This window comes from Argiope bruennichi, chromosome X1 (assembly GCF_947563725.1).
Source record: "Argiope bruennichi chromosome X1, qqArgBrue1.1, whole genome shotgun sequence".
In the NCBI taxonomy this organism is placed as follows: domain Eukaryota; kingdom Metazoa; phylum Arthropoda; class Arachnida; order Araneae; family Araneidae; genus Argiope; species Argiope bruennichi.
Genome location: NC_079162.1, coordinates 116525522 through 116550072, shown reverse-complemented (window position 1 = coordinate 116550072; position 24551 = coordinate 116525522). Strand labels below are relative to the sequence as shown.

Sequence of the window (24551 nt, the reverse complement as noted above, 5' to 3'; positions counted from 1 at the left end):
AAGGAACAAAATTACAAAAAAATATGTCAGTCTTTCCGAATATTAAAAAAAAAAAAAAAATGAAAGTCGATATATAATTGAATTACATTTTTCATTTGTTACAAACAGGAAGGGTGAAAAATTACGCAAGTCAATGTGCGGTGGTTTCATGAGATTTTCTTTTCTTTTTTATGTCAACGGATTTGTGCATGGAATAAAAAAAAAATAATGCTAAATCTTTTCTTTCGAAATGATGTTTTTTATGTCAACAGATTTGTGTATGGAATAAAAAAATAATGTAAAACCTTTTCTTTCGAAATGATGTCTTTTTTTAAACAAATAAATGTTATATATTGCACTGTAAAGTAAAATAAAAATGAGTTGCTTTTACATTGTTGGTAGCGGGCCACGTAGGCCCGTAGGTGAGGTCTCAGTTTCGAGGCCAAAGGATTCTAAGTTCGATTCACAATTCGAGTCTGTCGGTTCAAGTGTCATCTACGATAAAATGTATTGTTGAATTGCTCGTTGAGCAGTAAATGTATTCACGTTAATTTAGCGTATTACTGACTCTGATTATGTCCTCATCATCTGACTCCATTTTAATATTCTGAAATTAATCTCAAAATAGCTCTCATATTGCTTCAAAATAGGACGTCAATATAAATAAGTAGCTTAAGAATTTGTAAATGAATGATCTTTTTCCTCTGTATCAAATGAGAAAGTAAGATACGAACTAAGCAATGTATGGTAGTTTCCTAGAATATTTTTATGTGCATGGGTTTGTATATGGAATGAAAACAATGGCGTATAAATTATTGGTTTGAAGATAAATTCTATATGACATTTAAATGAGGAACATGAGGAATAACTGTTATGTCATCAGACAAATGGAACTTACTGCAAAAACATTTTGTGTCTCCAAGCTATTCTTTATAATAAAACAAGTGTGATTCTTATTGCAAGATTAATGTAAGGTATCAAAATATTTTTACAGAAAAACTTGCTAAATCAGAAGCTGATGAGACAACAGTAAAAATTGATTTTATCCAAAAATTTGATTTAAAGAAAAGCATAACAAGAGGGAGAAGGGAGGGAAGTCAGTTTTTAAAATAAAAATGGCAGCGGTATTTTTTAAGTACTGTATAATTTTAATAAATGATACATGGTTAATATATAAATAAGCATTTTTACTGTTGTTGTTTATAATGGCACTTGCCATGGAGAAGCTCGCTGACGAAGACAGTGATTTTAAGCTAAGGGAGCGTCTCTTGTTTTAGTAGCGCCAACTAGGGCCAAGAGTACGTCTCAGTTACTCACGCATCACTTTCACTTGCACAACCCCTTCTTACAATGAGGGGGGCACATTCACATTCGCGCATCTCACAAACAGAACAGACGATGATCAACGATGCCCGAACCGGGACTCGACCCCAGGACGCTTAGGTCACGAGGAAGACGCGTTACCTCTATGCCAGGACGCCGGCGGTATTTTTACTAACTGTAGTAATAATAAAATTTTAAAAATTGAAATAATTTTAAAATTAATAATAAATAGCATAGGGCTTTTTGATACTAAAATTTTATAATGCAACTTTCAGAAAACTGAAAGTTGCATTATAAAATTTTAATAATAACGGAAATAAATTCCGGTATATAAAATTCCAATAACTAACGGAATAATTCACACATAATATGTTTAACGTTTTCAAAAAAAAAAAAAAAAAAAGTGAAACATATTTTAATGCTATTTCATTATTAGATGCATTTTACATGTTTAAAAACCTCCAAAGAGTTAATTTTTTTTAAAAAAAATTGTTCTTTTAGGCTCACTAATAATACAAAGTATATACATAATTAACGAAAACAATAAGGAATCTAAAACAATTTTTACTTAATATTGTTACATTATTTAGCATTAGGTTAATAAGAAATTCAGTTTAGTTTAGTTATATTAACGTCTCATTTTAAAGCAATATTAGGACTTATTTGGGACGGACCACGTTATTTTGAACTGCGGTCAGATGATGAGAACGACACCTGAATTAGTACCCCGTCTCCGAACTTCCACGCTACACCAGCGGGAGAACGTTTGGCCCCGACGCACCAGACCCGCTTACACGACGATTCTTCTGTGGAATCGAGTCTCGAACCTGAAACTCACCGTTTCTGAAGTCGAGACCTTATCACCAGGCCAACACGGCCAAAGAAACCCAGTCTGCCAGAGGAAAATTCGATTAGGAAAAAATGAAATAATTTTCCAATATTTTATATCGGTGATACTTCAAAATATAGAAGAAAATTTGTTCTTCAAGGTTTTCGCAGGCGATTAAAATAATATACAACAATGGAGAACTCCAATGAGTTACATTCTTTTTTTTAAAAAAAATTCTTCATTTACGGTCACTAAGAATACAAAGTATAGGCATATTTAACTAACAGAAACAATTCGGAAACAAAAGCAATTAGTTTTAGCATTAGGTTAATAAGAAATTCAATGTGCCAGAGAAAAATTCGATTAGAAGGGAAGAAATAATTATCCATTATTTCATATCTGTGATTCTTCAAAATGCAGAAGAAAATTTGTTCTTCAAGGTTGTCACAGTGATTTTGAAATAAAAGGCCATTTTAACGAATGATCTAAATTGGTTCAAAATAAACTTCTATAACTGGTAATTAAGGCACTTATTTCCTCAAAATCTGACCTTCAACTCATATCTAAGGGTCACCCTAATTATTTATCAATGTAGTTAATTAGCCATAGAGATCAAGAAGATGCAATATTAGTCTTTTTCAGCGCCTCATTATTTTATGTTTATCCAATATTTGCGACGCTTTTTTTACGTAACTTTTCAGCAGTTACTGGGTTTTTCTTTAAATAGACGTACCATGCCCCTATCATGTCAGAATAATCAAACGCGCTCAGTAGAATGATGCCTTTTTTTCTCAGTTAATGATATTTCGTATTGATTATTTCAAGAGTTTATCAGTCATCATTTTTTGTTTTTGCCTTATTTGTTCTAAGAAGTTAACCAGTGACACCAGTTCCAATTATTATGCAGAAACTTGGGAAAAAAGGCATTATGTCATCTATCAACATATTGATAAAGATCAAATAATTCCTTTTTTATTTTATCAAGTAGAATATTTATAAAACATCTGCAATGCTTAGATTAATCAGTTCTGAACTTTAGAGATATCTTGAGACAATCCAAATCCTCTTCTTCACGAACGTTCATAACATTCAGGTAAGAGAAATCAATAAAAATATTTATCTAATGTTTCTAAAATGATAACTTTCATCATGTCTAGATATTATTTTATTGCAAAATGAGCATGTTTATTTTTTTATATTTTTATGGAACAGATAATAATAATTATGCCAGATAATGGTTAAAAGATATCTAAAAACATGAAGCAATTTTGCAAAATGCTGAGTAAAATGACTCATTCTAATCTTGAAATATATCTATATGCAACTGGAAACCTCTTAATCGCTAATATTCAGTTATATATTCTGATGGAATAAATAATACTTCAAAGTCATTCAAATGTTTTTAATTCTAATTCCTTGATAATTCGATTTTTTTCCCTTTGAATTTCTGACTATCATAATGTTAAAAAATCATGCATAGTTGGAATTTCTTTCAGTTCGAGGTCAAAGCAGAAAACAGTAAAAAATTATTTTTATTTATAAATAATTTTTTTCGTTAAATACATCAGTCTTATTTCCTTAGCGGTCACTAGTGGGCTTTTTTGTATCATTTAATTTATTTGTAGCTATACAATGAATTAAATTTACATTTAATATACATTTAAATAATAACAAATAATACATTTAATTCATTTGTGGCTATACAATGAATTAAATGAGACAATTTTTGGAATTCTTCTTAACTCGTATTGCCTGTTTTGATGTTTTGTGATATAACTGTTGTATTCACAATGTTCTGTATTGTTATTTATTAAATTTTCTTATTTATTTATTAAATTATTATTTTTGAAATAGGACATTTTAATTTTAATTGTTATTAATTTATTCATTAAAATTGTTTATTGCTTATTTATTAATTATCCATTATTTATCAAAGTATTTTAAGTAAAATAAATATTTCCTCTCATTTTTAATTTTTAATTTATCGTTTATTTTTGCTGTGATCATTTGAAACCCAGATTTTTTAATTCGAATTTTCGGATGAATCGAATTTTTATTATGATCCTTTCCGGTGTGGAGAAGTTAATTAATTATCCAACATTTTGATCAGATATTATTTAATTAAGTATCCGGAATTAATCCGATATTTGTAATGTTGCTTTATCTTAATTATTGTACGTAAACTCTCACTAGAAATATATGAAATAATTTTGTAAAGACAAAGAATAGAATAATCAAATCACATCTTGATAAACATCTTCACGTATTTTAAAGCCATTTTGTCTTGAAAATCCATCAACATATTCTGACGGAACAAATGATTCTATGCCGGATATTAATCAGAAATCTTTAACGCCCATTTATTCTAATTATCCTAAAAAACTGACTAGAAAAGCATGAAATAATTATACAAAACGCAGAAAGGAATAATCAATTCAGATCTTAATTGATACCTTCACGCAATTCAAAACCCCTTCGTCACGAACATTCATCACAGTCTAGTAGTAAGAGAATAATCAAAAGCAAATAAAAGTGTCACTGTTCGTGAGTCGGAGTGCAGAGTTTCGTTTTTTGTTGGAGAGGTTTTCTATCTCGTTTCTGTATCAAGATTCTCCTTGGGAAGCACGGAGCTGTTTCGGACTCAAAATCTATATTTACAGCGGTATCAGTCAAGAACACTTAGAACTTTGCCAAGTTACCCTATCTCTTCTCTGAAAGTTACTTCTCGCTCTAGCTGTGAGGAGGAATCATTGAGCTTTTGAGTCATGGAATTTGAAGGAATTTCTCAACTATGAATTCTGGTTTCTTTGGCTGTAGAACTTTTTTCTTGGAATACCTGAAGGTGTCTTCAAGGCTGATTGTCACGAAAAGTAATGTTCATACTTACACCTGGAAGGAGAAAATGGAACTGTTTTGTTTGCCATTAACATTCCATTATGGATAATTCGGGCATTCCTTTAACTATTGGATTGTCTTGGAGATGAGTGAATGGATGAGTTATAAAGAAATCCGTAAAATCATCCGATAATCTTTTATTGAATTGATTTAAAATTGCTTTCATGAGAACTTTAGGTTTTTAGACTTTTAACTCGACTGCTATCTATATACAATGAAGAAGTTTATTACAGGTAATTTATTTTATTTATTACTTTGATTGATAAATATGCATTATAGATACTTCTATCAATATAGATTGAGTTAGAGCATGATATTTTTAATTTAAATTACAATTATTTAAAATAGAGTCAGTTGTTCAATTTATTAGTTAATGAAATATTTAATGAATTATTTATTTTCCTGTTTTAAATCATTTTAATATTATTTTTATTGTTATTCATAAAGAAAAAAAAAATCTCATCTAGAGTTCATTCACTTCTGAATGTATCAGATCTTCATTTTTTTAAAAATAACGAAGACTTTTAATGCATAATTAAATATTAAGTTCGAAATATTTTAAGTACTATTAAAAGTATAAAACACGTATTTTCTATGTGATTTATTATTTGTTTTTAATAATTTTGTAACTCATATGTTTTTATAAAAAATTAAGGATATTATGAAAAGAAGAAATTAAAAAATCACGCTTTCTTTTAGAATACCGTTGTAAAGCAATGTATTGTTAAATTATAAACACTGAATATGTTTTTTAAGAGATGATATGTTTGGTCTTTAAAGTTTTATATCAGTCTTAAAAATTCTCAAGTATCTCTACATTTAGCGTTACTGTTTCTCAGTTTTAACTGTGATAATTTATTACTTAGTTCTCTTTACAGCTCAGCATGAGACCAAAACATTTTGAAAATTGCATTGTTACTTTTAAAAATGATTGCAAAAATGTATACATTTTGAAATGATTCTTTTTTTTTTTTCAAATTTTTAATAGGGAAACTAAAGTAATGAAAATGTCCATTTTTACTAAAATTATTCTTTGTAGTATGTCAATATAGCAGAACTTTATCTATTTTACAATAACCAAGATCTTAAAGATAAATAAATAATCAAGATAAATAAATGAATAAATAAAAAAAAAATAATTGTAGAAGAAAAACCCGCTTGAAAGTTGGATACATGATATTTGTTTACTTTAAAAGAAGCATTTTAGTTATTTATATATTTACACCAAATGAGCAGCTGTTATTATTTCCCACATATTTCATTCTTTATCTTTATACGAAGTTCTCGAGCCATGTTCGTGAGTTATGTACATTATTTAAATATTGTATCCAAAAGAATTGTTATGATGATAAATAAAAACCAATCACGCTACATTTTAAATGTAGCCGGATAAATTGTACTTGAAAATAAAATATAATGACTTTTTTTTCCAAAACGGATTTCATTACATTTTGTCATCACTTCAAAAATAATTGATAAATTGGCAGTTTATTTTATTTAAACAAGCGTATCAAATGAAAGAATCAAACGATAATTTCTTGAATGTTGTCATTTTCATTGGGAAAAGGTTTAAGTTTTGACATTGCATCAATATTTATAATCTTTTACAGTGTTAAAATCTTAACTTTGTTTCGTTGTAAATTTCAAAGGTTGCACTAAAAAAAATGGCGAGATTCAAAGTGAAAAATGTTATCCGGGACGTTTTTTACTTCTTCTGTTAAATAAAATGAGTGAAACAGATTGGTTAAAATTTTTAGAAATATTTAATATTCATGGCATGGATTGATACTTCAGAAAGAATAAAATTATATTACAAACTTAATGTAAAACGGCTTGATGAATCCATCTGTTGAAATGCAGTAGTATTTAGAAAAAATTTGACGCCGGATAAAATTAATTTAAAATTAACTTCACAATTTGAGTTTTCAAATTCATTGAACCTTTTTTAAAATGGAATAAGTTATTTTGTGTTTTATATAAAGCAAACATATATAATACAATCAAATATGATGAAAATTCTGACTGTATAAAGAATGACAAAGTCTGTGCTATAAGAAAACCGTGGTATAAGGATACCATAGAGTATGAGGAATATCTCAATTTTTTCAAAATATCGTTGAAGGATTGACTATGCGTAAAAAACTTCTTTTTCTCTTTCTTTTGTGTCAATAAGAATGTTATCTGCTCATGAAAAATCTTCTATTCTGTTTTCATTTTTTTATACCACGTCAGCAATGCAGTTTTAAAATCCTATAATATTAATGCGTACTCTTCGTAAAAGACTTAGTTCTTTTTTTCGAATAACTAAAAAAGAACGCAAATAAAATTTTGAATTAAAAAAAAGGCGCTTTTACCAAATGGCATTCTTTATGTTGCAGTTAAAATACAATAAATAAATAAATAAACAGACTTAAATTATTTTTTTCAGTGTTGAACTATGAGTGCAAAAAAAATGCACGTCATCTTTTCCTTAAAATTAATTTTAAAGGAAAAGGAAGCATTCCAGTTCTGACAAATTATACACGTGGGAGGAAAGTGACAAGGAAAATCCTATTTATCTATTTCAAAATCAGAAATTACGTCAACGATTTTATTATTTTTTAAAAATTAGTTCACTCTGAACAACGATGCAATGAATTTCAACGAAAATTTTTACTTAATATCAAATATAATGGATTGAAATTCGTACATTAATTAAAATTAGAAGCTTTTACCAGGTAGGTATACCTTATTCATAAATACAGATTGTAAACTGTAAATTGAAATGGGCTTATGAAATTGTTTCAGCATTCTCATATACAACGTTACGACTACTTTTTAATGTAGTCAGCTTATGTCACTATCACGTGAGAAGAGTAATGGTGCATGTCTTTTAGTTATGTAACTAAATGCTACACTGCATGACACACTTCCAATGTGCCTGCCTTGCAATACGTCAGAGGTCCCAAATTGTAGGTGTGCGTTTCGATTTATGGTGAGGCGTGGCATGAACTTGCATAAATATGTGCTTCGCACCATTTGCAAAAAGTACCGCCTTTGGCGAACAGCTTCCTCGTCATGATTCTTGATTTTTTAGGCTATTACACGATTAATATGGGATGCATTTTCTTAAATTTCAGCTTGTTACTTTAAATAACTGAAAAACTTGAATTGAAGATAGCAATCAGCTTCAAATTATGAGGGGTGCAAATTAAAAGGTGTATATACTACAAATAAAAGTGGAAGAAAAAATCCTATTTTCTAATTAATGTCCAATAAAAAGCATTTTTTTAAATCCTAATTTTAACTTTGACAAAAAAAAAACGCGATTAATGGATGGGTTCGAATTTCATAATAACATAAGAAATTATGTATTAAATAAAATTTAAAAAGTTTTATTAAAAATGACGAAAACATTGTGTAGAAATAAAATAGATATCATTTAAAAGTGTGGTATTTTTAGTTTCTAGTTTAGCTAGTGCAAACATTTTTGTAAAATAATTGTTTTGGAAGACTGGGTCATCAATTTCCATAAGTAAGGCATAACAATTACCCCCCATTTGGCGACGATTAAACCTATTTTCGCCCTCGGTTGAACTTTATTTCATTTACATTATCCTTCCTCTAGAATAGAGAATGGATTTTTTAGTACCACAGCGGGCATTTCTAATAATATTTTGCAGCTCCATTAATTGGCAAAGTGTTGGATTAAATGCAGCTGTAAAAACATTTAATGCAGCTGTAAAAACATTCAATGAAGCAGATTGAAATGTTCATGCAATGATTTGTTTACATATAACTGTTCCCATTCGATTTTTGCCATAGGGATTTCTATGCTATTTACGTTAGTGTTATATGTACATAGATGTGATGTGGACTCAAAATCGTCATCAAGCCATACATTAGAAATATATTTAATAATAAATGCTTTTTTCCCCCTTCAAAAAGGTTTCTCTATGGCCCAAAAAACGTTTTTTAAAAAGAATATGTGATGTTGATCTTTATAAAAAAATTCATTGCGCAGAGGATGAAGTGGGATATTATATATTGGATTTCTATTTAGTAAGTCGCAGTATTTGCATGTTTGGAAAAACCCTTGTCTTATGTTATAATTTATGCTTGTATACTGGCTATACTTTTTGAAGGAAAAATGCATTAGTTTTTGAATTTTAGCTGTTATAAGGTGATAGAGACAGGTGATTGTCGCATGGAAGCAAATTTTTTTAATTACCTATAAACAATGTTTAGATATTCTAGCTATAAACTCAAAATTTGAACTGTAGGTTTTAAGCCTCAAACACACTTTGTATAGCTAGGTAGAAATGATGTTGCTCAGTACACTGGTATACTCCAGTGTACTGAGTATACCAGTCCATATATACAGTATACTCCAAGGTATCTGGTTCCCTTCTATCCGGCTTCCTTACTATCCGGTCTAGTTTTCTTTTATCGTAATTAAATGAGGAATACAAGGCGTTGCAGAAGCAATCATCTATTAAGAACTTTTCAAAAACCAAAAACTGTGAAATTTGATTCTTATCTTAGGGTTACCTTTTCATATCTGTGTAAACATTTTAGCACTATGATTTACTTTAAGGTTTTATTTATGTTTCCTGAATTTAAGTTAGGCATTGCAGAATATGTGTTAAAATGCAAACAGTTTATATCCTGTAACTTATTTTTTCTTTAATAAATTCTTGAAACGTGTAGTGCAGTATATAAACATGCATAAACTACTAGTACAGAGTCCTCTATTTTAACTCGACACGCTACTGCTTGTATGATTCACCAGATTGCAGCCAAGTTTACATTTTACATGAATTGAGATAAATGGAGGGCTTTGTACTCAATAAGAAGTGAGAAAATGCGTATTACATAATACGTTGGATAAAAACTTTGTCTTCTTGTATTCGTGGGCAAAGAAATGAATGCATAGAACTTTGGCCTATCTGGATTTTTTCTTATGCCCTTCCGCCACATAGGCCGGATACTCAGGAGTGTACTGTATTACTAACTAATTTACTTAATATCTACTATTTTATGAAAAATAATGTTGTGAAAAACTATTACTAAGTTATGAAGTTATTGTTAGAAGTTACAACTGTTAACTAAACTATAAAAAATAAAACTAAGTTATGAAAATTATTACTACTACTTAGTTATGAAATATAAAAGAATAAAGTAAATAAAATTAGTTGAACATGATATACTTTTCGGAAACATCGATATGACTTACATTAGATTTATTTTAATAAGACTAACTGCCACTTATGATTCTAATGTAAATAGAAAGCGAAGTTAAATTATAAAAGGGTCTTTAAAACTAATAAATGCAGCTAAATATCTAATTTAAGAACTAAAATTATATTATGAAAAAAAAAATTAAATAAAATTTAATCAGAAAAAGAATCGCCTTAACGTTTTGAGTTGCAAATTGAATCAATGGATTCCAAAGTTGAGTTAGGATGGAAGCATTTATGGAATAAAAATAAATTGTGTACGCTACATTATTTTAAATTAGTTTGTTAAGAAGATGAAATCTGAAGTTCATTCTACTTAAAGTAGAAAATTTATTCAATTGATTTCAGTCATATTTCGCTGATATAGACACTTTCATTTAACATAACTTATTTCATGTTTGTAAGATGGAATGGTTTTTTTTATTAATTTCTTGACCTGTTAGATTTCCTAAACTTTGTACAATTCTGAGTTCCTGATGAAAATATAACATTTTCATATTTTCGGAATCTAAATATTAATTCATTCATTAATTTTATTTAAATCTTGATTTAATATGAGTGTTGCCACCAGGTAGTAAATAAGAAAAAAAAATGTTAAGATTCCATAATATAAAATATATTTAATCCATATACCCATATTAAAAATGTATTTTTTTTAAAAATATCCATATTATAAAAAAATGAATTGTAGACAATGTCAAAAACTAAGAGGTAATAAACACAATAAATAAAAAGATTCTTTGAACGCAGTTTTATTAATGAAAAATATTAGAAAAATGAAAAATAATTTTTATTAAAAATATGGGACAACAAAACAAAATTCTAAAAGCGTGATGCTTTGTAAATGATGTGATAAAGAAATTAAACCACAATGAATTTATAAGGATGGAAAAGTCTAGATATTAATTAGAAATTAATATCTAGACTTTCTATATTATATTATTAATATCTAGACTAGATCTATATTTATATGCAATATAAATTTGATTAAAATTTTAGTTTTCTTAGAATATTTCTATAGGCGACGAATGGTTTTATGATATTGTTTTAACTTCCTAATTTATTTATGCATATATTTTTTTAAAACATTTATAAATGCGAGTTTAGATAAATATTTATTTTTGTTATTTTTAACTATTGCGTAAATTGAAAAATGTAGTAATTTTTTTTACTGCGAACTTTTTTCTAGATAGCTCGTCGTTGAATTCTTTAACAAATAAAATTAGAAGACTTCTTTAAGTGCGGTATAAGCTTTGCAAACGTACTACCTCTATCTATAATCTGAAAGGAATGCGGTTTTGACCGAAGCGATAATTTTTTGTTTACCGCAACTGTGTTACTGCAAACGCTTCTGTTTTTAGATGCTGTAGAAATGCCTGCTTCAAAAACATTAAACGCTTGCAAAGAACACAGATGCTGTTTTTCTACTTTTCTTAGAATCGCGGTCTCTTTTAAGATAGAAGGAAGAATTGTTTTTCAAATCATTCCTTACAATTCGAGGAAGCATGGTAAATCAAACCTATTTGGGAACTTCCCTTTCTTCATAAAAAAAAATTGTTCTCATGTTATATTAAAGTACCTGGAAGACCAAACTTCGCTCACCAGTTTTTTTTTTTTTTTTTTTTGAGAAAATATTTAGATACGAATCACATAGTGATTATATATGAATGTGTTTCAATCTTATTTACATATAAACTGGTGTTTTAAATAAAAAAAAAAATGAAGGAACTTAGTTAATGAATGTTCATGTTATTCAAATTGATTAATACAATAATTGCATTATTGCTTTTGGATGTGAGCCGAACGTATTCGCATTGAGATAATGTCATACAGCGCCATATCATAAAATTTTGAGGTACCAGTAGGTTATCATCCTATGGCAACAATGTTTCGATAAGAAATAATGCAAACTTTCAAAAAATTAGTGAGTAAGATTTATCAAAAAGTAATACAAATGACCGCTATCAAGAAATTGTGATTGTGTTATGGCTGGGAGTTGCCTATTGGTCAAATTTTGTTGATATTTCTGGTTAAAGGGTTTGAATTACATTAAGAAGTATGAAAAAAAATCTTTTTAATTGTAATTTGTGTACTGTAATGTATATAATGACAAAAAAAATGTTATGTTACTTGAAAATAGGATTTTAACCCATCAGAAATGGTCTCCCCAAAACTTTCTCGCATACTCTCTAATCAACTTGTCATGTCAGAGAGCGCTTTACATGGCATTGGTGTACAATAATTACGAAATATTAACTTTTATCGTGAATTTAGCATCTTTACTGAATCTGTCGTGTCCTCATTGGCGAGTTATTTGGCGATGAATCCCTGGCATAAGTTAAGAGATCCAAAAATCGAATTTGTATTTTAGGCACGTTTTTTCTGCACTTGTTGTCACAAAATCCCATACGAAATTTGATATATTCAATTCATTGCGTTTTTGAATGATCGCATTTACATGTTTCTGAAAGTAGAGACCGACAGACGGTCAACTCCTTCTTGGATTCGGCTCAAAATTTGACAGGAATTCTAGACTATTGACGTTAATTCTGTGTTTCGAATTTTATCTTTCTAGATTCTCTTCGCATTGTAGTTATTGTGTTAAATTATATTCGAACAACCGGGCAGACGGACTTCCTCAGAACGTATTTTGCTTTAAAATGTTTTTCAGTTATCACAGTCAGACAGACAGAAATTTCCAAAAAATGGTTTTTTTTTTTTTTTTTTTTTTTTTTTTTTTAACTTCGGATGGTCTAAAACGTGGAGATTTGTTCAAAATCTCGAGTTCAAATTTTTTTTTGACGATTAGTATACTTTCTCTATAATGCGTAAACGAGAAAGTAAAAAAAAGAGTTCTTCTGAATGTCTCTTTTACACGGAATTACTCTTCTATAAATATTATTTATCTAAACTTTTTCCGAATAAATCGGAAGAACATAATCTTATTGAGCATAAGATTAAAATGAGCTCGAGATGCATTTAATACGATCTCCTAATTTTTGTTGGTTGCGCAGAATATAAACTTTCGGCAACTCTAAACATGATTAAATATCGATATTATGGGATGTAGTATTTTTCCAAATGGGACGATTTCGAGCTCGCATAACTCGCTGTTTTTAGGATACTAGCATTGCCCAATCCACTGTTGCGCTCCATGTGTACAAATGAGAATATCTAAATTAAATTCTTCTTTTAACCCTTAAGTGTTAATGTTAAGTCATGGTGTCTCCGCCTCCCTCTCCAAACGAGATCCCACCAAAGCATGGAAAGGAAAAACCGTCACCGGTTTGTTTTACTAACTGCCTACCTTGCAAATAATCTTTGTAAGACCTGCCGTCTGCAATCAGCAGGGAGTTTTTCAAACTCAGTGATTCAAACTGACTCTGGAGAATTAAAAAAAAATTGTTGAAACAGCTGAAAAGTGAACTTGTCACGTCACTTTTGACAATTGTTTCCGAATGTTTCCCTCTTGTTGCAGCTTGCAAATAATAAACTGTTTGTCACTTTGATGTTTAAAAAAATTACCGATTCAAATATAAAGCGTTTTAATAATTATAAATATATAATTTTTTAGTTTCTCTATTCGCAACATGTGTCCACATTTTCAAAATGTGCACATTTTAGAGTAACAGTCAATGTTTCCATTGAAAAGTCTTAATAATGATTTTCTATTCCAGGATTAAGATTCTAATTGTATTTGAAGATGACTCCTTCAGGCGGAAGTTTTTTGTAAAAATAATTCCCTAGTTGCACACAAATTAAAAATCTGTGTTACAACCGATAGGAACATAATTCTTACCCTCTTAAGTAATCTTTAATATAATAATATTTAAAATTTAGATAAAAGCTTTTTTTATGTATTTTAAATTTTTATTTTATTACATATTTAATATCATCCTTTATATAATTATTTTATATCAAATAATATATAGTATACACTATATATAGTAACACTATACAATATAATATAAATTATATTATTAATTTCATATAAGTTATATTAATATATTTATTATAGTATAGGATTAATATAATAATTTATTATAAATTAACAATTTTAGTTAAGTATAGTATATTTAGCAATAATATAGTCTTTAATAGCACAATTTATATAATATAGTATAAAAATACAAAATATCAATGATTTTTACAAAATGGTTTACATAAAAAAAAACCATTATGTTTTAAAAATATATTTTCTTCATTAAGTAGTTCAAAATCAAGGTTCAAGGTGCATTAAACTCTTTAGAAATAAACCACGGTTTGGAATGATTTTTCTAAAACCACATATGTTTTATCTCGGAAACCATATAAGTGGTTTTGGAAATGGATTATCATGTCTGAAGGAGTTAAATTTGAGCGAAATGTTGTTTCAGCATCAGGTCCTTCTCTTCTTGTGACCGAATAAAATTCTGACTGAATAAATAATTGAGGTTATAAGTGAGATTTATATTTTTAAACTATATTTTCATTTAAATCGTTTATAAAGCTTGTACAAAAAATGCAAAGTATTTTAATTAATTATTGCGATTTTAATTGAATGTATAATTAATATATTATACGTATATGAAAAAACATAATATATCCTTTCTTGTTCTTTTTTTTTTTTTTTTAACAAGAATGTAACATGAAATTTATTTATTTATTTTTTGCAGAACGTACAAATAAATCGTCTGCTTATTTTAATACTCATGCATTTGGAATAGTGATCGGAAATATTTCATAATGATGCGTAAAAAATGAATTTCGAAACATTTTCGCGTTAGTAAATAATCAAAAAGAAGAAAGAATTTCAAAATATCACCTTTCTATTCTTAGCAGAACACTACTAGCTGGGAAGGGGGGGGGGACCTGAAAATTTGCTTCCTCATTTATTCCTAGCGTATTCAATATTTGAATGACCTTGAAATTGGAACTGAGGAAAAAGATTGATGGAATACGTAAGTGCTACTACGTCAAGAAGAATCAAAGGGTATTTATCGGAGAAGAATGGCATTTTTAGGATGGAATTCAATGTCTTTGTATAAAAATATTTGATACTTTTGTTTTTATTATTATTATTTAATACGAAATTATTTCTTTCCGACTCGCTCGTAAAATTCATAGTTTATTAAACTAAATCGTATAAAAAATTCTGAATATCGTTTAATAATACAAGAATTAAGATTTTTCTTATTTATATTTCGTTTTTGAATGCTTTGTATATTTGTGAGTTTCTTACAACCTTTGATTATTAGAAAAAAATTATTTCATGCCATACTTTTATATCATATTTCCATTAATAGCCATTTTCTCGATTGGATTGAAAAAAAATTCAGGACTTCATCGATGTACGAAAATTTACACTGTACATTTAAATCGCAAAACAATAATCACTAACTGTCTTAAACCTGTGTTTTACATCTTAAAATATGCAATAAATTCCAAAATTAAATGGATTTGTTTCATTTGTCGTGTATTACGTGGGCATAAATCGACTTTTTTAAGCACTAATTATAAAATTTCATAAAATATATTTGTTGAGAAATTTTAGTAAATTATTTAAAACCAAACTGATTTTAAACAATTTTTTTTACTTAAATTATTTAATGTTTGTAATGATAAAATTTTGTAGTAAATTTTTCACTCATTTCCTGTTATGTAGGTTTGAAATGTAGTGCTCTTTTCTGTTTTCGATGACAATGCACTAGTTTAACATTTTCAGAATTTAAATATAAATTATTAATGAAATCAAATTTTGATTCCTTATCAGTAACATGTCCTGATAATGAGTTTGAGGAACAATTCATATCAAAAACAAAAATCAAAATACTCAGTTTAGTAAATCTTAAAAGCGTTTTTTAATTTTCTTTTCATTATAAGTTCTTATTTATACTAATTACAGCTATGAACATTAAAAAACATAACAGTTGAACGAGTTGTCACTATTTTTGTGACACTAAAATTTGTGTATACGCGTCTATTTGGCTTCGAGTTTGATAAATCAAAAATATTGGTACAAATATTGGTGATCTCTATAATATATTTCAGAGTATCGCATGCTCTATTTAATATCTTCATTTGTGTATTTCAAAATATTTCGTCATAAACCCAAACAGCAAATAAGAAATAAATAAATTCAAAATGTTTACATCATTTACTAGATAACTGTGATGCAAGTGTTATATTTATAATAAATAAAATTTCTCTTCCTTGGCCTTGAAAATTTCAAAACATTCAGTTTCCTAACGTTCTGCGTTTATTTTCATTCTACGGAAACAAGTTTTACCCAGTTTCTTTTGTTCTTAATGTCATTCATAGCTGCATAGAATTGCTTTGTAATTGCGAAAAGAAAATTATTTACTTATGGGGGAATGTTGTGGTAAGCGTTTTAAGCACCCGGATGTCAGTCTAGATTACAATATCGACCATATAAACCAGTCTAAGAAGCCATGTCATCGCTGTTATATCTAATACTTGCATGTCAAAAACCACTCACAGCAAAGCATACGAATTTTAGAGTAAAAATTGGAGCTAACTCTCGACTACGGCTGTACCGATTTTCGATTTATCGAAAAAAAAAATCGATATTTTTGAAAAATCGAGTTTTTGTTGTTAGTTTACAAAAAATATCGATATCATGATCTTGAATAATGGTTCACGATGAATCGCGATACAATAAATCGATATTCACAATTAATTTGAGTTCCCGATTTCGTTTTGATTATCAGTTAGTGTTCATTTTTGTTGCTCTTCATTTTTATTGACCTTCATACATAATTTTTATTAATATTTCTATACATACTGTCATATTCTAATATATAAAAATACTTGTATTAAGCATGTCATTTTGGAATAAACTGTTTTCTGTTACCTAACTGAATAACACCATTATGGAAAAATAATTGTGGTTATCAGAAGGTTGTTGACTGTCCTTTGTTTAACTGCCAAATATTCATTTTCAGAAATGAAAGTAAAAAGGATTAATTCAGATTAAATCCACAATTTTATTCACAGTGCAATGTTTAATCGCGATGTTGATAGAATACTTAAAAATAAAAGACAATTTGTCAGAATTTTAATATTCAGAAACACGCTGCTAATTATTTTTTTTCATTGATGTTGATATTTTTTCATTGTTTATATTAATGTTGATATATAATGGCATATTTTTCTTTTATTTGAACATGGTCAGAGCCTTTTCTAAAATTTTTAATGTATTGCATTATTCGTTCGTAAATAAATTTACCCTTCATAATATTTGTTATTATTGTTTTACTCATTTCGGAATTACTATGCTTCGTCTCTTTTTGGGTTTTGAAATAGTAAATTGAATGATCAATTTTAATTATATAACATACTTATTGCTAAAATTCTAGTGCATATTTAAATTAAATCAGCCAATAATAATATTAAAATAAGAATTAAAATTTTTGTAATTCGTACATAAAATTAATTTTTCTAGAAATCAGGCTTTGAATTCATGATTTATTAAAACTACTTAATTTTACCTCTTAAAGACATTATTATATCCTTTTTTTATGAGGAATGAAAGAAACTGAAGTTTTTTTTTCTTAAGTCAGCAGTAAAAATGGTAAAATTTTTTTAAAAATATTATATTGAAAAAACGCAATATTGTAAGTGTAACACGCAGACATTGCTTTGGCATTGACACACTTTATTAAAGGGTTTTAACAAAATTATTTTCTAACTATTTTTATTCAAAAGAAAATGAATATTTTTATTATATAAATTGGAACTTCCTTTTATTTTGGAGTCGTTCTGATCAGTCAGTATGTTAAGAGATGCTATTTATAACTTATAACAGCTATAAATAAATCATGATATAGCGATATATCGAAAGATATCGATATGTGTTGGACGATATACCGCGATGATGAAGTTCGGTCATCGCCTAGCCCTACTCTCGACACATGATGCTTTATAACAACATGCATTAATCATATATCACATGCAACAATTTGAGAGTAGATATAGTTCAACTCTGCAAGTGTTTCCCTTCATTAAAGTTTTTTACGAAATGTGACATAACATATTCAATATAACATGATATATTGTAATCGAATATCCTCGGTCTGAAGCTGTCTTTTAATATAAAATATTCTTAAAAGCAAATTTCTGCCTTGAATTTTCTTAGTGTTCAAAAAGACTTAAATTGTTCTTCTAACATATGTCCCCATTTTTCCTTCAACAGTATAGAAATTATTTCCCTATTTTCACACACTTTTATTTAACTTGACTTCATTTTTATTTTGTGAAAGTAGAATTTTGTAATTTTTCTTTTGTTCATATCCGATGGACCGAAGATCTGAATTCTACATAGTTGTGTGTACCGATGACAAAACAATAATTTGTAATTTTCAGAATTTAATTATTAATTAATAGCGTGATTTCATTTCTGTTCATTAGGAGAGGCATCAACTGATCATGAATTTTAATAGAATTCATTGCAAGATTTCATAATGATAATTATTACGGATTATGAAATGTATTAAAGACTAATGAGTAGAAAATAATAGGATTAGGAAAGTTTACAAAATTACGATTTTATGTGTTTATTAAAAACTAGAAAATAGATGTTTTTAATTAAAAATCTGAAGGTCAAAGTAAGAATCATAAACGTGTTGAACTCTGGAAACAATGCAATAAATATCAAAATAAAAAAAAAATCTTCTATATTCATTAAAAATTAAAATGTATTACGAATGCAATTAACACTCCACATTACTTAGAGAGTTTATATTTGTGTCTCATTCTTTTGTGATTTTTGATTTGATGCTCCGATTTTGAATTTGAAGAATAGTTCCACTTTAATAAAAGCGTATTTTATTATAATGGCTAAGATTTTATAGCACTGCGTAAATTTTGAGTTAATGGGTAATGTGCGTGAGGGTAAGTAAAAAATCTTTGTTTTGCATTTAATTGCAATGAAAGAGTAACGACAGCTGGATTCGAGATTGGATTTTAACCCGTTACCGTAGCCAGTGTGCCATACATAAGTTCACGGATCGCCCATTTTTATGCAAAATAAAGGTAGAAATATTATGATATTTATTAGTAGTTTTTTAATATTTTAATGGTCATACAAGCGCAAGCGGCTGTGAATTCCAGGTAATTATTTGGTATCATAACCTTCTTGTATTTTTGACTCGGATCAAGTCCAACCATTGGTGACTATGCTGGTTTAGTGGATTAACATAATGAATAGAATTTCACGCATATATCATTTTTAATTCCCTTGGATCAAGTCCAACCATTGGCGACTGTATTGTTTTAGTGGATTAAGATAATAAATAGAATTTCCCGTTTGTGCCAATTTTAATTCCCTCGAATCAAATCCAAACCTTGGCGAATATATTGTTTTAGTAGATTAGCATAATACATAGAATTTCACGCATATATCATTTTTAATTCCCTCGGATCAAGTCCAGTCATTGTTCACGATATTGTTTTAGTGGATTAATATAATAAATAGAATTTCACGCATATATCATTTTTAATTCTCTCGGATCAAATCCAAACACTGGCGACTATATTGTTTTAGTGGGTTAACATAATAAATAGAATTTCCCGTTTGCGCCATTTTTAATTCCCTCGGATCAAATCCAAACCTTGGCGACTATATTGTTATAGTGGATTAGCATAATAAATAGAATTTCACGCATATATCATCTTTAATTCCCTCGGATCAAGTCGAACCATTGGCGATTAAATTGTTTTAGTGGATTAGCGTAAATAGAATTTCACAAGTAAACCATTTGTAATATGCTGACAACTGCATATGAATCAATTATTATTCTTTAAGTATCTGATAGATGAAACGCGTAAAATTCTATAAATTCAATTCATCTATTCTATTCATCTTTTTTTTTTTTTTTTTTTTTTTTTTTTTTGCATTTTAGTACATTAATAACAGTGGGCTTTTTGAAAACCTTTTTTTTATTTCCATACTTTGAAAAATGTTTTATGAAATAACTTTTTGTTTTACAAAACCATTCTCAACTGTCCCACCTTTGGCTAGAGGAATAAATAATGTTAAAAAAAATCAGAAACAAAATCCTGCCAATTAATATTTTATTTTCGAGCTTGTTTCATGTTATTATCCATAACAGGTAAAACTATTTTCCATCGTCATTATTCATGAAATTCGAATAAAATAATTTTAAAATTTTAAAACAAGAATTCGAGAAAAGAAAACTGAAAATATAGATTTATCTTTCAAACAAATCAGAAAATATAGATCTCTGTTTTTATAGAGAGAAAATATAGATTTATTAAAATATAAATCATGCCAAAAAAGTGTTTTTTAAAGTTTTGATTGTTTATCGTTTTGACTATCTTGCGTATTTCATTGTTTTGCCATTTCAATCAAGAAATCAATGTGCATTTATATCAATTAAAAGATAATTTCTTATAATGAACTGATGTTTATTTTATTAGAAGTAAATAAAATAACTTTAATTTCCATAACTCTTATTATCAAACAGGTTACTGTTGAGCATTGAAATGTTGTTGTTAATTTAATTCATCAGTACTGATGGGATATATTAGGTACAGTAAATGCTTTTGTATGTTTATTCAAAATCAGATGAATAATTAATTTAATAAAAATAATTTTTAAAACAAACTTTTACTAGTATACTAACAAGAGAACTTTTTTAAATTTTAATTATTTCTTACTCTTAAGATCAATTGTTTTCCAAACTAACTGTAAGATGGCACCACTTGCATGGCATAAAATTTTGATTTAATTGCTGATTATTTAATATTTAGGTTATAATAATATTTAATTAGTGTATGGTGTGCGAGAACACATAAATATGCAAAATTTGTAAAGTGTGGCACATATGAAACTGTGCGAAATATCGATTATAAAATTCCATTTTTAGAAACATGAAACAAGTCAACTTAAGTAAAAGTTTATAAAAGCAAATAATGTAAATTATTAATGAAAGATAATAATGTCATTTGAAGTAATAATGAGACTATGGATTTAATCTTACTAATGTGATGTGCCTTTAATTTACTCTTGAACTTTTATTTTGCAAATCTTTGAGTATTTTGCAACAGGAAGATAGACGTGACATCATATTACGGAGTTCAATGATCAGTTAACTATTATGACTGAGTATTTACTGTTATTAAGATTGTAATGTCTTTCATTTGAGTCTATATTACAGAGGCATGTAAATTTCAGCTAAAACATCTAATACATCTCATGTGTCTTCATTTAATTTATCTAAAATAGAAAAAAAAGTTATCGTGAAAAAATTATGGGAACTTTTAAATATAGAAACGAAAGAATACATTCTGTAACTTGATGAATTCAACTGTTTTTAACTCGAGATCGTCTTTGATTTGAATTTTTTTTTTATGATCTCTTGAATTTCATAATAAAATAATGTAAAAATTTCTGTAACTCGAATTTATTATGGTTAATAAGAATTCAAAACTAAAAATTATAAAAAAGTTTTGTTTTTTGAAATGTTTTTGCAAGTTTAATACGTTCATACCATGTACCTTCGCTGATGTAATGTGAATAAAGTCTTTTATTAATGACATTACTGCTGCACAATGTATTCATTTTTTAAAAAAAAAGGCAAAAAAAGCACCCTTATTTTTTTTTAATACTTTGAGCACGTTAAATGCGATTGTGAATGTTTATTTTGAAGTTTAAATATATAATTATTTTTATTAATTATTTATATTTCCATATATCATTTGGTTGAAATTTTTTTTTTATTTATTGAAATTATAACTTATAAAATTATTTAAATTCTTTAATTATATTATTATCATTAGATTTGTTTATGTTTATGTTTGTTTTGAATGTTTATTAATTATTTACTGTTTATTAAAACTGTTACAAATAAAAAATAAATCTTTGTCATCATTCTTAATTTTAAAAATTGTTTATTTATTGAAATTATAATTTATAAAATTATTTAAATTTAATTATATTATTAATATTTTATTTGTTAAAATTACTTATTGTATGTTTATTTATTATTTGCTATTTATTAAAACTGTTACAAATCAAAAATAAATCTTTATTATCATTCTAAGTTTCAAAAAAAGATGTTTTCTCTAGCAGTATTCATCTTTTATTGCTGTACTCAACTTTCCCCTTCTGTCTTTAACGACTTTTTATAGCTAATTTTTTTTTAATAAAACGAATTTTTATTATGATTCCTTGAGTTTCGAAATACTTTTGTTCCTCTGTATAACGCGAAAAATAAATTATATCGTGAAAGTATTAACTCACTCTTTCAAATATTTAAATAAAAAGATTTTCAATATTTTTTTTCTATCAGTTACCAAAAAAAAAAGGGGATCGAGAGGCGTTATTGTCTAGTAAATAAGTACGGAAGTCGCTTCACGAAACGATAAACTGATATGATTTGAGTGGGGTGGATAGTGGAAACAATGCGACACTATGATCGACAAGGTCGTAGAATATCAGACACTTTGAAGTGTTGGCAGCACTTTATCATAGTTACACACTCTAACGACCACCTGGTCTCTGGAGAGGTAGTACAGTTTCTTTGTGGTTAATTTTGAGCTCAAAATAGATTATCTTAATCAAAACAGAAGCCGTCTCGGATTTTTTTTGACGTCACACCTGTTTTAGTCATATTATTTTTTTGCACCGGAAAGAAAAATATTTCAGGATGGGAGAGAAGTATAAAGGTGAGTTTTTCATTTATTAACACAGATTAATTTGGTTTATCTTTAGTTTATTTTGTTTCATAACGATTTGTTTTTTATTGAAATTGAATTTGTATTGATGGTCTGACATTTAAAACCATTTCGGATAAACCATTGCCTGTAATTTTCAACGATTTTTTTTAATGTATTCTTTTATTATTCGGTATAATAAAAGGAATGTAAAAAATATTTTTTTTATTTTTTATTAATATTCAATGCGTTTAATCTTTTGAGTATCTTCTTTTTGAACAATATGAACTGAAGAACAAGTTCTTTTGGATAGGAGCAACAACAACAACAACAAAAAAATCATTCGATAAACTATTATTAGTTTAAAAGACATTTCATAAATAAAAAATTTAATAACAGAAATTAAAATTACTAGCACGTTTTTCAATTCCATTTTAAATTTTGTATCAGTTTTCTGTTAACTCTGCTTTTTTATTGATACTCAACATTGATTTTTAAAAATGCAAAGTTTACAGAAAAGATAAAGAAAGCTTTGCTACCTATTTTTACTAAAAAGAAAATAAAAGTCTAATGAAAGATTTTATGTATAAAGTTGATATTTTTAAATATCTAAAAATATAATTTTTAATATTTTTCTATCCTTTCATCAATTATTTTATCATGATGAAAAAAGTTTAGTGGAAGTATAGCATTGTTATATTGAATGCTCTTAAAATATATTAGAATTTTTTAATAAATACAAAGGATTGTATGTTTTTTTTTATTTTATTTTACAAGTGGAACTTGAGTTTTTTAGTGGAATGATTAATCACAAAAATTGAATTAGAAGAGTTTAACAATTTTTTTTAAATAAAGTTACTTTTAAATTACTTTTTTTAAATTGGATCCTGATTTATTATTTTTCATTATTTTTTTTATTCACTAAATTTTAAATAATTCTGAATGATGATGTGTTACTTGAATACGTCATATATATTTTGAATAAAATATGTTTTTCAGAAGGAAGCAAAACCGCATTTAAAGAAATTGTCTACTTAACCCTTTCCTTCAGTTCAGAATAATAGTTTATCTGTATTCAGAATCAGTACACGATTATTCTGACAAAAGTTTTTTCAGCTGATTATTTCATAGCAAATAATAAATCTTTTGTAAATCTGCTGAATGAATAAACTTCAAAATAAGATTATCCCTCTACTTAACTTTTCATCGAATCTAAAAGTTCAGAAAACTAAGCGATTTGAGTCAGCTGCCATACCGAACAAAAGCACCGGTATGGCAGCTGATTCAAAATTGGCGCCAGTTTCTAGCAGTCAAAGGGATTGTTGGAAATCATAAATAAAGGAAGTATATTTACTCAGACATTCCAAACATCGGTATGAATGAACACACCCAGCCGAAATTTACTCACTCGCTCCTGCACTAAAATAAAATTGCACAAAAAAAATCATTTGAAGTTGCCAACTTCTTAGCTTTACGATCTCGTTTTCTTTCTTTTGTTCTATCACTTCTATTTCTCTTTTTATTTTAATCTTTTCATCTCAGACCAATTTGCCAAACTCAGGGACAGAACAGCTGTTACAAGGGAATACAAATTACGCAAGGAAAAGCACCGACGTAAGGGAATTTTT

General features: G+C 27.6%; 1 protein-coding gene across 5 annotated transcripts in view; it reads left to right on the top strand.

Annotated features, from left to right (window-relative positions):
• LOC129958831 (ectonucleoside triphosphate diphosphohydrolase 8-like) overlaps nt 1-24551 on the top strand; it is a 146432-nt gene that overhangs the window by 19040 nt on the left and 102841 nt on the right. Inside the window, exon 1 of one of the 5 annotated variants that reach the window (XM_056071537.1) lies at nt 4928-5259. The exons of 3 other annotated variants lie outside the window; for them this stretch is intronic. In XM_056071537.1, the coding sequence (XP_055927512.1) occupies nt 5241-5259 (19 nt within the window). In that variant the 5' untranslated portion in view covers nt 4928-5240. Of the gene's footprint in view, nt 1-4927; nt 5260-22753; nt 22936-24551 lie in introns of those variants that run through there. One more of the 5 variants, XM_056071535.1, reaches the window with a different exon arrangement.